At 33.6% G+C, this 15,332-nt stretch overlaps 1 protein-coding gene across 1 annotated transcript; it reads left to right on the top strand.

Annotated features, from left to right (window-relative positions):
- Positions 1 to 6: 6 nt before the first annotated feature.
- On the top strand, positions 7 to 7,170 carry LOC116115503 (calmodulin-binding protein 60 B-like). Its single transcript, XM_031401653.1, has 9 exons — positions 7 to 25; positions 288 to 427; positions 1,530 to 1,605; positions 1,969 to 2,030; positions 2,599 to 3,092; positions 3,179 to 3,339; positions 3,419 to 3,622; positions 4,981 to 5,218; positions 6,062 to 7,170. Exons 2-9 carry the CDS (start codon positions 321 to 323, stop codon positions 6,646 to 6,648), a joined length of 1,929 nt encoding a protein of 642 aa, XP_031257513.1. The 5' UTR covers positions 7 to 25; positions 288 to 320; the 3' UTR covers positions 6,649 to 7,170.
- The last annotated feature ends 8,162 nt before the right edge of the window (positions 7,171 to 15,332 follow it).

Raw genomic sequence — 15,332 nt, 5'->3', positions numbered from 1 at the left:
CAAACAAACATCAATTTTCTCACAGGTTTTCCTTCTCTTTCCTTTACTTTCTTCCTCCGTTTGGCCGCTGAGAAAATTCTCAAACGACTCAAACTTTAAAAATCTGAACTTTGTTTTGTTTTTAGTTTTTTTTTTTTTTTTTTTTTCTTTTGCTTTCCCACGCTTTCTCGGCATACAAAGGGGGGATTAGGGTTTTCATAGGGGGAAAAATATGGGTTTTGTTTCAATTTAGGAAATTTTGTGGAATTCCAGTTGAATTGGTTGGTTTTTCTTTGTTTGTGTATTAGGGTTTTTCTTTTGGGTGTTGGTCAGATCTGAGAATGCACACGAGGTACATGGAGAGAACCAGTAGTATGAGTAGAGGGAAGAGGAGTCTTGAGGGTCATGAAGAAGAGCAACCTGAGCGTAAACGCCCAGCTCTCGCCAGGTAAAGTTTCTTTTTTCTTTTTCAATGTATTTTATTTCGTTTTCTGTTTTGGGAGATTTTTTTTTTTCTGTTAATTTTGAGCTCAAATTGACAAATTTTAGATAAAAGAAAAAAGGGTTTAGCTGTAATTGGGCCTTTTATGTTATAACGTTAACAGACCAGTTGGTTAGTAACATTTACTAATTATGCGTTTAATGTTAGTTAATACGAAGTTTTATTATGATTAATCCTTTGTCACATCTTTTACGTTAGGAATTTTCCAAGTTATGTTTTCAAACCCATGGCCTTGGTCACGTTTATAGTGATGGTTGCTTTTCTGTTAATTGTGAACTTATACTTGGGTGGTGGGTTTTAATTTGACTGGATGAATGTGGGATCTACTATTGATAATTTCCATGTTTTAAATGCAAATTAACTGTCAACTGTCGTCAGTGCTGTCGCACTAATTCTATGTCGGGTGTATTTAATTTGTTCTGGCCCTCTCTGTATATTAGACTTAACTTTATGAGTGTCTGTTGAGCTTGCCCTAGTGTTTCCGACTTGGCATTATCTGAAACTCTTCTTTGGTAATAATTTGAACTGTTTCTTGGGTACTTAAAGGTAATAATTTGAACTGTTTCGTGGGTACTTAAAGGTAATAATTTGAACTGTTTCTTGGGTACTTAAAGGGGACATTTAGGCTTTAGCTAAGAAAAGGCAAGTGGTGTTAGGTGAGTAGAGTCTCAGTTTTTGGGACTGCTTCACTGCAGTAGGAACCTGTGGCAAGGTTACAAAAATAGTGGTCTGTAGCCAACTTAAGAATCTTGAAGTTTTATCTTTCCTATCTGCTGAGCCTAGTCGATTTGTATTTTAAGAGTAATAAAGCTCTACTGAAAGATTGAAGTGGGGTTTTGGTTCTGTTATGCTCTGACTACTATGGAGTTTATTTTTTTTTTTTTTTTTATATGTTACTGAAAAGCAATTTGGATTCATTTTATTTATGGAACTTCTGTTATATCTTGCTTGGGATAGTCCTGAACTATTTAATGTTTCTATTCAAGGATAATGTTACATTAAGATGTTTGTGAATATCAATATGTTTAACATTAAGTACATCGTGCAGTGTGATTGTAGAAGCTCTCAAGGTGGACAGTCTACAGAAGCTCTGCTCTTCTTTGGAACCTATCCTTCGTAGAGTTGTAAGATACATTACTTCTCTTTGAACCATAATTTGTACTAAATTATTTTGGGGTGAATATGATTTATATGCTTAATTTGTTTTGACATTCTGGGTTAAACATTGTTTTGTTTGTAAGACACTACATTGTTTTTGTCAATATATTAATATTTCATTGTATCTGATGGATATAAAGACATTTTTACACAGAATAGTATGTCAACAGACATACACCTTGTAGTAGATATTTTGCTCTGCATATGAGACAAAGCTATGCTTGTTATTGAGTTCTCTTTTCGTATTTGTTATATAATGTCTCTGGTATTGCTTCCTACCCCTTTTTCTTGTAACTTCTTTGAATCTCTTATATTTTTATGTTTAACAGGTAAGCGAGGAAGTAGAACGCGCTCTGGCGAAGTTGGGTCCTCCTAGGCTCAATAATGGACGGTGAGATATTCATATTATCATATGTGAAAATAGTTTTATTATATCAAAATTGGGTGAAAATACTTCTGAGTTTTGCCACTAGATACTCTGATGGTATGTTAAGTCATGTTATTTTGAATTTAGTTTTTCTTTGTATAAGATTTGGTTTTATAATAGTGGATTTAAGCATGGGGCATTATAGAATCAGAATCTATCTAGCAAATCCTTTCTAGATCAAATGGCTTTGTGCGCTGTAGTGGCTGTTTTCTTACTGCTTGGCCAACTGGGAGCCTTATTGAGCTGCCAGGTGGGTTCAGGTTCTCTTTGGGGTTTTCAAGTATTTGTTTTGTTGTAAAAGCTTCTCTCTTGTTGTGTAGATTACTTAATCTTCCATCTGCTATGGATAATATTTCATTCAAAATGTTTTATTTGTGAACAATGACTTTCTTATCTGTCTTAATGTCTTATGCCTTTTACTTCAGTGTCTCCTGATTTGCTGTCTTTTGCCCAAATCCCTTTGTTCAGAAAAAGTTTTATATTGCTTTCACCTCTGTATTCTGGATATATTCTTCTAACGCTCAATCTTCAGGGCTTCTCCAAAGCGAATTGAAGGTCCAGATGGACGTAACTTGCAGCTGCTCTTTAGGTCAAGGTTGTCTCTTCCCCTCTTTACGGGAGGAAAAGTTGAGGGGGAGCAGGGTGCAGCAATCCATATTGTTCTTGTTGATGCGAGTACAGGTCATGTTGTAACAACTGGACCTGAAGCCTCTGTAAAGCTTGATGTTGTTGTGCTTGAAGGGGATTTCAACAAGGAAGATGATGAAGGCTGGACTCAAGAGGAGTTTGAAAGCCATGTGGTAAAAGAGCGTGAAGGAAAGAGGCCGCTCTTAACTGGGGATTTGCAAGTGACTCTCAAGGAAGGGGTAGGGACACTTGGGGACCTCATTTTTACTGATAATTCAAGCTGGATAAGGAGCAGGCAGTTCAGACTTGGTCTGAAGGTTGCTTCAGGATACTGTGAGGGCATTCGCATTTGTGAGGCAAAAACTGAAGCTTTTACTGTCAAAGATCACAGGGGGGAATGTATGTTTATAATCTATTTCATTTTTATTCTTATTTCGTTTTATGTCATGAAATCTGTTGGTGAATTGGCATATGTTTTTTGACAGTGTACAAGAAACACTATCCACCCACATTAAATGATGAAGTATGGAGATTGGAGAAGATTGGCAAGGATGGAGCATTTCACAAGAGGCTTAATAAAGCAGGAATAGTCTCAGTTGAAGACTTTCTGCGGCTTGTTGTGAGAGATTCTCAAAAATTACGGAGTGTAAGTCTAGCTTTCTGGTTCATGAATTGAAATGTTCATGCTTCTTTGCTATCCTCTGATGTTGATATACCAATTGTAGATTCTTGGAAGTGGTATGTCAAATAAGATGTGGGAAGCTCTTGTAGAACATGCAAAGACTTGTGTCCTGGGCGGAAAGCTTTATGTTTACTACCCTGAAGATTCAAGAAATGTTGGTATTATTTTCAACAATATTTATGAACTGAATGGCCTTATTTCAGGGGAGCAGTATTTTCCAGCTGATTCTCTTTCTGAAAGCCAGAAGGTTGGTTAGATGTTCTTTCTCAGTCAGATCCCAGCTTTTGTTTTCTTATATTTTATCTGGGTTTCGATTATATTAGCTGCCTAATATTAGTTTGGCCTGCCTAAATCTAATCATGCAAATATTGTTTTGTTGGGTTCTGCTATGTATTTCATTTAACTTGGAATAACCATGCTTAACTATTGTTCATCTTTTATTTATTTATTTGTTATTGTTTCATCTTATTTTTTTAAGAAATTATTTGTTTCTATTCAGTATTTACTTTACCTGTAGTGAATGTATTGAAAATATTATCTCAACTTTATCAATTAAAATTGCAGACAAGGGCTATGATATCTTCGTAAAACTTTATCAATGAAATTTGTAGACATTCATATCTGATGGTTGGCTTTCACAATGTATGAGTGCTGTATTCAAATGTTTAATTAAAAAACTTTTTCTGTTTATGTAGAAACTTAATTGTTATGCTCACTTAACTTTACTTGTAGTGTCTGCATTGAGCTATGGTGAACCAAAATTTGTTCATTGAACCAACTTTTTTGCCCAGCAATGACAACATATCGATATGGTACTAACCCTTAAAAGACCCTTCTGTGTGAGTGCTTTTCCAATAATTTTATGTCCCCTGTGGATGACTGATTGTACTTTTCTGTGATTTTTTCTTTTCCCTTCATATGAGCACGTAACACAAAAAGTGAAATTCCTTATAATTTCTATACTGTGGTGAAAGCTGTATTGTTGTAATTATGTCTGCCCATTACTTTCTGAACCATTCTTTTTATGTGTTGTTGTGCCCAAGTCCAACTTTTGGACAGATTCCAGCCAATTCTGTTGGTGCAATTTTGGGCTTAGGTAATTAGGCTAGTTAGATAGCTAGATGCATACTGGTGTTAGATACTTATTCCTGAGTGCCAAGTAATATAGCTTAGTAGTGCAATGTGGGAATATCAGTATAACTGTGATTTTTTAATCATACATGTCTGGAGAAGAAAATCTATGAATTCTTCTAATTGCTATAGGAGAAAGAAAATATTCATAGTATTATTCTGTTTGATATTTGTTTTGATTTTTCAGAATAGTTTTGCTTTCAAACAAGGCTTCATGGAATTTTTATGTAATAAAAGTATTATTAAGTTTTTGGAATTGTGTATTGAGTTACTGATTGAGTGAATTTTTATGTAATAAAAGTATTATTAAGTTTTTGGAACTGTGTATTGAGTTACTGATTGAGTTGTATTTCTAATTTTTGGCTTTCTTTGTGTTCTTTTCCACTTATACTTGGTTTGATCTTCATTGCTGTATTCAAATTCTGATTGAATGATATAGTCTTGATCTCTAAGGAAATAAGTTTTGAACTGTAGGTCTATGTGGATACAATGGTGAAGAAAGCATATGAGAATTGGAATCAAGTTGTAGAGTATGATGGCAAGTCATTTTTGAACTTCAAGCAAACCAAGAGGTCAAATGCATCTCGTAATGAAGTTCAGATAGGTCAAATAGATTTCCCTAATACTTTTGACCATCAGATGCAATTACCACGGCTGCCAGCTACTGTTCCTAATGAGCAGCCGCCATTTAGTACTGGCCAACCTGTGGGAGGTAAATGTTTATAGCTCTATTGTCTTCACTCCCTCCATATTTTCTTTGATTGAAGTTTTGTTGTTTTCTCATTTCCTGTTAGTGACAATTATTTTTATAACATGAGTTAATAACATTACATTTTGCTGCTGATGTAAGCATTCTCAAGATCATACTTAATTTGGCATACAAAAGCCTTAATCTCAAGTACCTGGATAAACAATATGCTACTAGATTACAGCAGTGAAGCCAATGTTTTAGGATTTTAGTTCTCACTAGAGACAAATGAATATTTGACTAGAAAACGAAGACATTAACTTTAAGATATAGCGTTGGACTTACAGAGAAAAACAGTGAAACCTAATTAGCGGACTTTGACAAGTACCATGGAGAAATTTTTTTAAAGTAGTTTGACTCTGAAGAATAGCCATATCTGATCTTTTAGTCAGAAACGCTTGCCTCCCTGATGCAATACCAACATGATTGTACTGCAACAAACCTGGGTACTGTGACCTTCAACGTTTTTAAACTTTTGTGTCAACTCAGGTGGTAAAGTGGTATGTAAGATGCGAGAAGTTTAGTGTTGAAATCTCAGTAATCTTTAAAAAAATAATAATAATAATTAAAAAAAGACCTCCACGAAATTGTTTAAAAGTTTATGAGCTTAAATTTGATAAACTTCATCCCTGCTTTCAGATACCCATATCCAAAATAAGCATAATCGAAGCTTGCATCTGTGTCAGTTGGATTATCTGAGTGTCAATAAAGAAAAGTTTCTTGTATATACTTAAATTATTGATTATCTGATAGTGTTTTATCAAGGCCTATAAACATCTATTTTCTTTTCTGTTTTGCCATCTTCAGGTTATACTGACACTATGGCCGCAAGATACTCAACTCAGCCTCAGCTTGTGAATTCAAATACCCGCAATCAGTTTGACAGCAGTTCATTCGTGCCTAACGATCAGCTGATCAATGATTCACACCAAATACAAAGCACTAGATATGATAGCAATAATGTTGCTGGCTTGGCTCTTGGTCCTCCGCAGTCATCCAACGCAGGATTCCAAGCTGCTGGCTCTTCCATTCAGCAACCCAACGTTAATCCTTTTGATGATTGGTCACATAACCGAGACAAGGGAGTTGAGGACTACTTTACAGAGGAAGAGATTCGCATCCGAAGCCATGAGATGCTTGAGAATGAAGATATGCAGCACTTGCTTCGACTCTTCAGCATGGGAGGCCATGCTTCTGTTAACATGCCAGAAGATGGTTATGCGTTTCCGTCTTTCATGCCTTCTCCAATGCCAACCTTCGATGAAGATCGTACACGTCCCGGCAAAGCTGTCGTGGGGTGGCTGAAGATCAAGGCAGCAATGAGGTGGGGGTTCTTTATCAGGAAGAAAGCAGCTGAGAGGCGGGCACAGATTGTTGAGTTAGAAGATGAATAAAGGTTAGGTTTTGTCGCCAATCCTATCATTCAAGTAGCTCCGTGCAATTTACTAGATCTCTCCAACTGACAGTAAAAAATCGAGGTTTTGAAACTGCCAAGGAATTGTGGTTTTGGGATCTCAAGGACCTTTAAGTGTTCATGGTATCTTATTGGCACATTGATGACCTCTGGCTTCTAGGCTCTTATTCGACATTGTCAATTCTCTTGTACAGTCGCTGTACAGTAACTTGTTCATATATTACTTCCTTAGTAATATGTCTTTTCAGTACCTTACTATTGGTTTCTGTATGATTATGACACCTGGCTTTAAGATCTGAAGGGGTGGACCTGCTTTTTGTTTGATGACCTCATTTGTTCTTGTTGACTAATTGGGGAGACATTTCAAGTATTTAAGGCACTACTCTATTTGTTGTTTGAATTGCTGTAAAAGTGTGCTGTTTTACGCTTTTCTCTTATATGTTCTAGTAAACTCATTTCATTGTTAATCCTACAGATCTTCAATCCTACTGCTACTTGTTTATCCATCTTGAAAACTTTAGATTTAAATGAACATGATTGATATATCTAGATGGACAATGAAAAGCAAGTGAAATTGGTGCTTTGCTTTTTATTGAGCTTCATCAACAACTTGTTTTTGAGATTAGAGACAATGTTAGCAGTATGTGACCAGGTTAAAAGATGCAGTGTTTATAATGAACAATTCTGGATTTTCATTGCCAAATATCCCTCTTGAGCATCTGCTATTGTGCAAAGGACATGTGAAAGTTTCAGAGAATGAGTCTCACAAGGATCCTATTTCCTGGGAAACTGGATGTGTCGAGGTCAATTTGCCTGCATGTCTTGCTTGTTATGTTCTGAGTTAATCCAAAAGAGTTGAGTTTAGTTGTATTAGTCTTTCGGGTAATTAGCAAACGACGAATTCCGCTATGTTGATTACTCATTATTCGTTGAAATCCACAGCCAAAAGCAGTCAAGCTATTCTGCAAATTCTTGTCTTCAGCTTCAATTGCATCCAAGGAGAAAAACTCTCTCCTTCTAATCTGAACTCATATTACCAAGTTTCGCTTGGATTCATAAACATGTCTAGATCCGTGGCGTGATTTTATTGGCATAATACGTTTTTCTCATTATAGAAATTTGCTTGCTTCTGCTTTAATATCATGAGAATCAAGTTTGTTATAAATTTCCAGATTTAGAGAAAGACAATAGTTATAAGTCGTCACCAGCCTGAAATTGAGGCACCGAAAGTGGGAAAGATAAGCTCATGCCGTTGCATCTGTACATCACACTGTCGTATTATATATTCATTCCTAATTTTAATTTTATTTACATAATAAAATTATTTCATATATATATATATATATATGAAAATTTTCATGTTCTAACTTTTGTTAAGATCCAATAGATAGAAAGTGTTAATCTAAGAGAAAGTTTGATCGCATTTTCTTTGTATTTATTTTGTACTAATAAACTGTTTATTGACACCATCTAATGAAATTGGATTTAAACAATTTATACAAAAGATGAAATATATGATATATATGAAAGAGTAAACGACATATTCTCACCCAAGGTTTGACGAAATCCTAAGTTAGTACCATAGGTTCCATTTATTCCAGATTCTCACCCTTAAAGTGACGGAAAAACTTTTGATGTAACGGTAAAGGGGTAAATTGGTCATTTTACATGGGTGGCGCACGTTAGCAGACCACCGCCTGTAATAGTCCTCCGGCGCACATTAGCAACCGGTGTTCTCAACGTTTTTCGCTCTTTTTCCAGCGATTCTTCCACCAAAAATCACCCTTGTCACCACCATTTGACTCCTCGCATCCTCCCCTACAAAACCCTTAACCTTTCCAACCACGGTAGCTCACCGTTTGCCGTCCACCACTTCATCGAAAAAAGACCGATGAACACGAACTCTCAACAGACGAATGACGACGAAACGGTTGCTGGGGATATAGGGGTTTTATAGATTTGGAGACGGTGATTGCATTGGTGGTGTCCAATTGGATTTTCGCCACCGGAATTGATCGGAATCCGGTGAAGAACACCAAAACCCTAAGCCTAACGGCACCGGCCATTGGAGGGGCAAATTAGTCGGGAACCAGAGGGGTTTTGGACGACGGACTACGGGGAAGGTGATGGAGGTGTCCAGGGGGTTTGACGTTGTCGGAAACAACCCAGATCGGGCTATTTCCGACAAAGGTGTGTAGTGACCGAGGGTGTTTTTGATATAATTTGAAAATAAAATGGTAAGTTTTATAATTCTACTAATTTAGGGGTTAAAAATAATTTATTAATTTAGAGTTAAGGGCATTATGGTAATTGCACCCTCTAAACCTTAAAAATTCATAACACTGTTACTTTAAGGGTGAGAATCTGGAATAAATGAAACCTATGGTACTAACTTGGGATTTCGTCAAATCTTGGGTGGGAATATGTCGTTTACTCTATATGAAATTTTGTAAGTATAGACGTTTATACGTTTTTAATGTTCTAATTAAAGCCAATGACTAGTTCTTTAACCCGTACGATTAAAAACTTTGTAATCTCCGCCATCAATAAGGGTTTACATGAAATGGATTTAAACAATAATAATATTTTTTTTACAAAACTTTCTTTACCCACAAATAAGAAGAGAAAAAACCAGAAATATGGTAATGAGAATCTATCACAATTAGAAAAAAAGTAAGTGGCAATAATTAAAGTACACAGAGTTCAGTGGGGTCTCTAAAAGTTTCCAGTTGTAGTTATTAATTCTACCCAGACCCCCTGAAAAAATAAAAAATAAAGCAGCCCCCACCAGCTTCCGAAATAGCCACTTGGACCCCCTGCAATTTGTTTTTAACGTTAAAAGTGGTGGAAGACCGGGTTTGACAGCTGCACTTACAGATCTACCCATAGACTTATTAAAAAATTGACCCTTTACCCTTGACTTTGGATCAATTGACTATTTTAGTTCCAACAAAATTCCATTGTAAAAATGACAAAAATGTTTGGATTATTTTAGAATTAGGATAAATGTGTTAAGTCTTTTATTATTATCTTTTATAATTATGTTAAGTCTTTTATAATTATATTATTATCTTATTATGATAGAATTATGATTTTCTTATTATCCCTTTATAATTAGAGTCCTTTTGGGAGTTAATAGAGTCAAGTGTAAGACTATATAATAGCCTAAATCTAGATTATGGGAATCAATAAAGAATTTTATCAACTAATCTTTTTATCTCTTGTTCTTGGAGGTCTTTGTTCCTCATATAAACAGATCTTATCCCAAACCCTATCATTGGCGCTCTCGTTCCCTAGTTATGACTGAAGGCACTCGCTTGCGTCTTTTGGATGAGCAGCTTGCTAAAATTATGGCTCTACGATCTGCCCAGGTAGAGACCTCCAATGATAGGGTTTGGGATATGATCTGTTTATATGAGGAACAGAGACCTCCAATAATAAGAGATAAAAAGATTAGTTGACAAAATTCTTTATTGATTCCCACAATCTAGATTTAGGCTATTATATAGCCTTACACTTGACTTTATTGACTCCCAAAAGGACTCTAATTATAAAGAGATAATAAGATAATCATAATTCTATCATAATAAGATAATAATATAATTATAAAATACTTAACATAATTATAAAAGATAATAATAAAAGACTTAACACACTTATCCTAATTCTAAAATAATCCTAACATTGCCTTCCCTTTTGCCTCAACCTTGTCCTCAAGGTTGCAAGGTACGACACCATCAACAGTAGTTATCCAGGTTCATCCTCGTGCTCATCATCATCCTTCTCCATCAGCAAGAGAAAGAACTTGGCTGTGCAACGATGCCCAGGGTGAAAGCGCTCATTGCAATTATAGCACAAACCTTTGTTGCATCGTTCTTGCATCTGTGTTGCTGTGAGTCGCTTAACAGGCAAGGAATCCGATTTGTTTCTAGTAGGCAAAAGGGCCTGCTGCACTGAAGGAACATTAGGAGTTGATTTACTAGGATTGCAAGATACGGGGTTGACAGAATGCAAGTATAGGTGTAGATCCTGCAGCTTGTCCTCCTGTAAGCGGGCAAAGCTCATGGCATGGTTGAGGGTGTGAGGCCGAAAAGACTGCACCTCCCTTCGCATTTCTGGTTTAAGCCCTGATACAAAGCAACTTAGAAGGAACGTGCCTGGGCAGATTGTAGAGCCATAATTTTAGCAAGCTGTTCATCCAAAAGACGCAAGCGAGTGCCTTCAGCCATAACTAGGGAACGAGAGCACCAATGTAGGGTTTGGGATATGATCTGTTTATATGAGGAACAAAGACCTCCAAGAACAAGAGATAGAAAGATTAGTTGACAAAATTCTTTATTGATTTTCACAATCTAGATTTAGGCTATTATATAGCCTTACACTTGACTCTATTGACTCCTAAAAGGACTCTAACTATAAAAAGATAATAAGTCCCAAAATGACTCTAATTATAAAGGGATAATAAGATAATCATAATTCTATCATAATAAGATAATAATATAATTATAAAAGACTTAACATAATTCTAAAATATAATAATAAAAGATTTAACACACTTATCCTAATTCTAAAATAATCTTCACATTACCTTAATTATGAAAACTGTTACATTTGACCTACCACTTGGCAAAAAATATTGATTGTTAGGTACTCGCAACCTAAAAAAAAAAAAAAATAAAGAAAATTATTGAATTTATACTAAATTAATTTGGCAAATGTATATTTTCATTTGTGTAAAAAATCATTAATTTTTTCCTCTGCAAAAAATATTTTTAACTTATATTATTAAGCTTATGTAAAATGTTACATAAAATCATTATTATTTTTAGTAAATAGATAACAAAAAGAAAGGATTGTTGACCCTTTTATGTATTAAATATATAAATACAGTATATTAAATTTGAAAAATATTCATTATCATAAATATTAATTCAATATTTCAAATATTAATTTACATATATTTATTTAGTATTATCAGTTATCAAATAAATTTCAGAACTTTTTGGTATATTAAATTTAATATTTTAATTATCAAATATATTTGCGGAAATTTCAAGTAAATTAAATATAATATTTTTAAATATTAAATATATTTACCGAAATTTTAAATATATTAAATACAATATATTTAAGTTTCAAATATATTAACCGAGATTTTTAATGCATTAAATAATTTTTTTTTAATATTATATTTATGTGTTAGAAATATTCTGTTGCAGGATAACAACAAATAATCTCTATAACTTTGTTGTTCAGTGTTAGACTTTGAACCATAAGGTTGTATGTTCGAGTTGCTTGAAGGTGTTTATTTAAATTATTTTAACTATTGATAAGATGAACTGAAATGACTAATTTGCCCTATGCTCCATCCACTTTAACGTCCAAAACTGACAGCAGGGAGTCTAAGTGGCTATTTCGAAAGTTAGTGGGGGCTGAGTAGTTTCGGATCTTTCAGGGGGTCTGGAGGTATTAAACCTTCTAAAAACCCTATAAATAGAGAGTATGAGAAGAGTTGAGATGGGATTTTGGGGTGTTTTCTTTTTCATTTTTCACTTACAAAAATGAGAAACGAAAAAACCCTAAAATTCCCCATTGACGGAGCTCCCTGTTACATTCCAAATACTTGTTGAGGTCTTCTAAAATACCCTCTTCAATCATATATCACTTCTATTTCTTTTTTTTTTCTTTTTTAATTGACGAGTTAGACTCAGGTATTGAAGAAAGCGATGAAGCTGATTAGCGATGAAAGTGAGTATAATTTTTCACAACTAAATATTAATGATATATTAATTAATTTTCTTTTTAATCATTATGATCTTCAATTTTTTTTTCCTTTCTTTGTTTCGTTTTGTTTTTTGCAGGTTTGTTTTATGATTAAGAAAACCCTATTGAAGTTCGACGAGAAGGATACTTTCGAACTTGGATTACAAAGATGAAGTTAGGTCAAAGATTTTTGGATTACAATTGGCCCTAGATTTGAGGACTGTTTTATGTATTGGGAGAAGGCCATTTTATGAAAAAAATTGAATTATATATAATGGATGTAATCAGAATTGGCCATAGATCATTTGAGGATTGCTTTATGTATTGGGAGAAGGCCATTTTATAAGAGAATTGTGGAATTTTTGATAGGGTTAAGTCAATTTCAAATGATGATCCATTGGCATTTGTTAGTTGAGAAGTGTGAAATCAAACCACAAGTTCAAATATTGAATTTTCCTAATACATAATTATTGAAATTTGAAATGTAAAAAACATCGTGATTAGTCTTAAATGTGACAATCATTAATTTCTTATTTTATTATATGATTCATTGAATAAGTACCAAATATAAACATTAACTTACCATATGTAAACACTAAACAACAAAAGATTAATCTATCATTCGCTGTACCAAAGATTTTTTATAATTTCATATGCCTACAATAAGAGAAAAACACAAAAACAAATTAAAGTTCCATGAGAATATATCATAGTTAGCAAATACCTGAGCTGGCCTGACAATACAACTTCAGATCCAAAACTCCTATATGAAGAGAAGAAAGGCAGAGAATTCAGATGGGGCTTTGGGTCTTTTTTTTTTTTTTTCATTACATAATGAAAGAAAACCCTAAAAGCCCCCGCAAAGAATAGCTCTCTTCACTACTACAGACAGGTATTCTTTTCTTCAACTTTGGTTAACTGGTTTCTTCTTCAAGTAGAATTGATGGAGCCATGAAAGAAAGCATAGGCTTGATGAAGATGAAGATGAACATTGATCCTTGTTAATCTTTTTTTGTTCTTGAATAATTAAATAATGGATGTTGAAGAGTTGTTACATTTTCATGTCATGTAATGTTGAAAGGGTATTAATTAATATTCCAACTCTTATTTTCTCTTTTATTTATTTTTTCCAATGATCTTGAGTGGATTTATTTTACATGAAGAAGAGAGTTTAACAAATAATAGTTTAAAAGATCTATTTTAATAGCAATTTAACAACTCAATCAAAATACAATTATCCTATATAATAAAATGTTTATTAGGCCCGACGGAAAACTAAATATAAATGAACTCTCAATTCAAATGGTAAAACTCCAAAGTTGGTTAAAACTATATACTTTTCTTAACATAAAGGATCAAATCATCTCCTTATAAGCCTAATATATATTGATATATACATATATTTTTTCTTACTTTCATTATTGGTTCTCATTTTAGCCATTTCAACTTGTAATTAACAAAGATAATATAATATATACGAGCTAGTGTGAATCAATTTATTTATATTAAGTCATAAAATCATTTGTATTGTTCTATAGCATGGAAAAAAAAAAGGAAAATCATATTAGTTGATGTTATAACAATCACTATCAAGAAAACCAGAAACATAAACGATAAACAAGCATCCACAAAATCACAACACCACAATTTTTACCGTGGTTCACCTTTCCAAGAATGGGAAGGCTACGTCCACGTTCAGCTTTGAAAATGGATGAAGCTCACTGCACTAATTTATTAACCAATTTACAGATTACAGACACAAGATCAAACTATCCAAGAAAACCCGAAATCTGGTAATAAGCAATCCTAGGAAACTAACACTCAGATTCCCTGCCCTAAGAGAGACAAAACCCCTGTATTATAATGATAAACCCAATCACTCAACAAGTCACACAGAATCAAGATTTCAGAATAGCAAAGATGAACCCTAGCAGAGCAAACCTAATACACAATATCAATCGATTTTTAATCCCCTAATGAACTGAGAAAAGTTTGCTTATATATCGTTGACCAGGATTGACTGATCTCTGCCGTTGGATCTCTTGAAGACTGATGGTCCAGATTCATTGTTGAAACGACAGCGTATTGGTTTAAGTTACACGGCATCGTTTCAGTCTTCACATTTACAGTTGATTTATTAAATGTTAAGAAATATAATAGAATAAATTAATTGCATATTTTCGGACCACGACAAATATTATTGATAACATTTACTTATTTTTGTTTTTGGTTTCCCCTTTTTAGTAAAGAAAATTAAGATCTTCAGTTACTAACTCATATTACATAATGTTGTAACTAAAAAGAGGATACTAATTTTGTTTAGTTATTATATGGTTAATGAATTATAGGTAATTAATTAAATCCCATTATTGCTCATGATAAAAAAATGGTTGAAATTGTTTATTGTTTTTGGTTTTTCATTTCAAAACATATTAATATGAAATTCTGTAGCTAATATGTGGGTGGTTGCCAGTGACTAATTTGAGCATTATCTTAATTAACATGTCATTAACTGATAAAATTAATTATATATAGAATAATAGTAGATGTGCAAATTTTTTATACAAACTCTTGAATACTAACGGATGTGATACAAAGTGGATGTATGGAGTTTTATACAAAATTAACTCAATAAATGGTAATTAATATAAATAATAATAAGATGAAAAAAACTATAATTATTTTAAAAGCTTATTTATATCTAACCGTCGGTAAACACTAAACAACAAAAGTTTAATTTATCATTCGCTGTACCAAAGATTTTTTATAATTTCATTTGCCTACAATAGGAGAAAAATACAAAATCAAATTAAAGTTCCATGAGAATCTATCAGAGTTAGCAAATACCTGAGCTGGCCTGTCAATACACCTTTAGATCCAAAACTCCTATATAAAGAGAAG

The sequence above is a fragment of the Pistacia vera genome, unplaced genomic scaffold (assembly GCF_008641045.1).
Source record: "Pistacia vera cultivar Batoury unplaced genomic scaffold, PisVer_v2 Contig744, whole genome shotgun sequence".
Lineage (NCBI taxonomy): Eukaryota > Viridiplantae > Streptophyta > Magnoliopsida > Sapindales > Anacardiaceae > Pistacia > Pistacia vera.
Note: the sequence above shows the minus strand (reverse complement) of the source record. Positions and strands in the feature narration are given on the sequence as shown.

Bases quoted from the DNA above. Each gene is read 5' to 3' on its own strand.
- LOC116115503 (XM_031401653.1), top strand. From the start codon at position 321: ATGCACACGAGGTACATGGAGAGAACCAGTAGTATGAGTAGAGGGAAG. The intron at 3,093-3,178 runs GTATGTTTATAA...GTTTTTTGACAG, and splicing joins CAAAGATCACAGGGGGGAAT to TGTACAAGAAACACTATCCA. The intron at 3,623-4,980 runs GTTGGTTAGATG...TTTGAACTGTAG, and splicing joins CTCTTTCTGAAAGCCAGAAG to GTCTATGTGGATACAATGGT.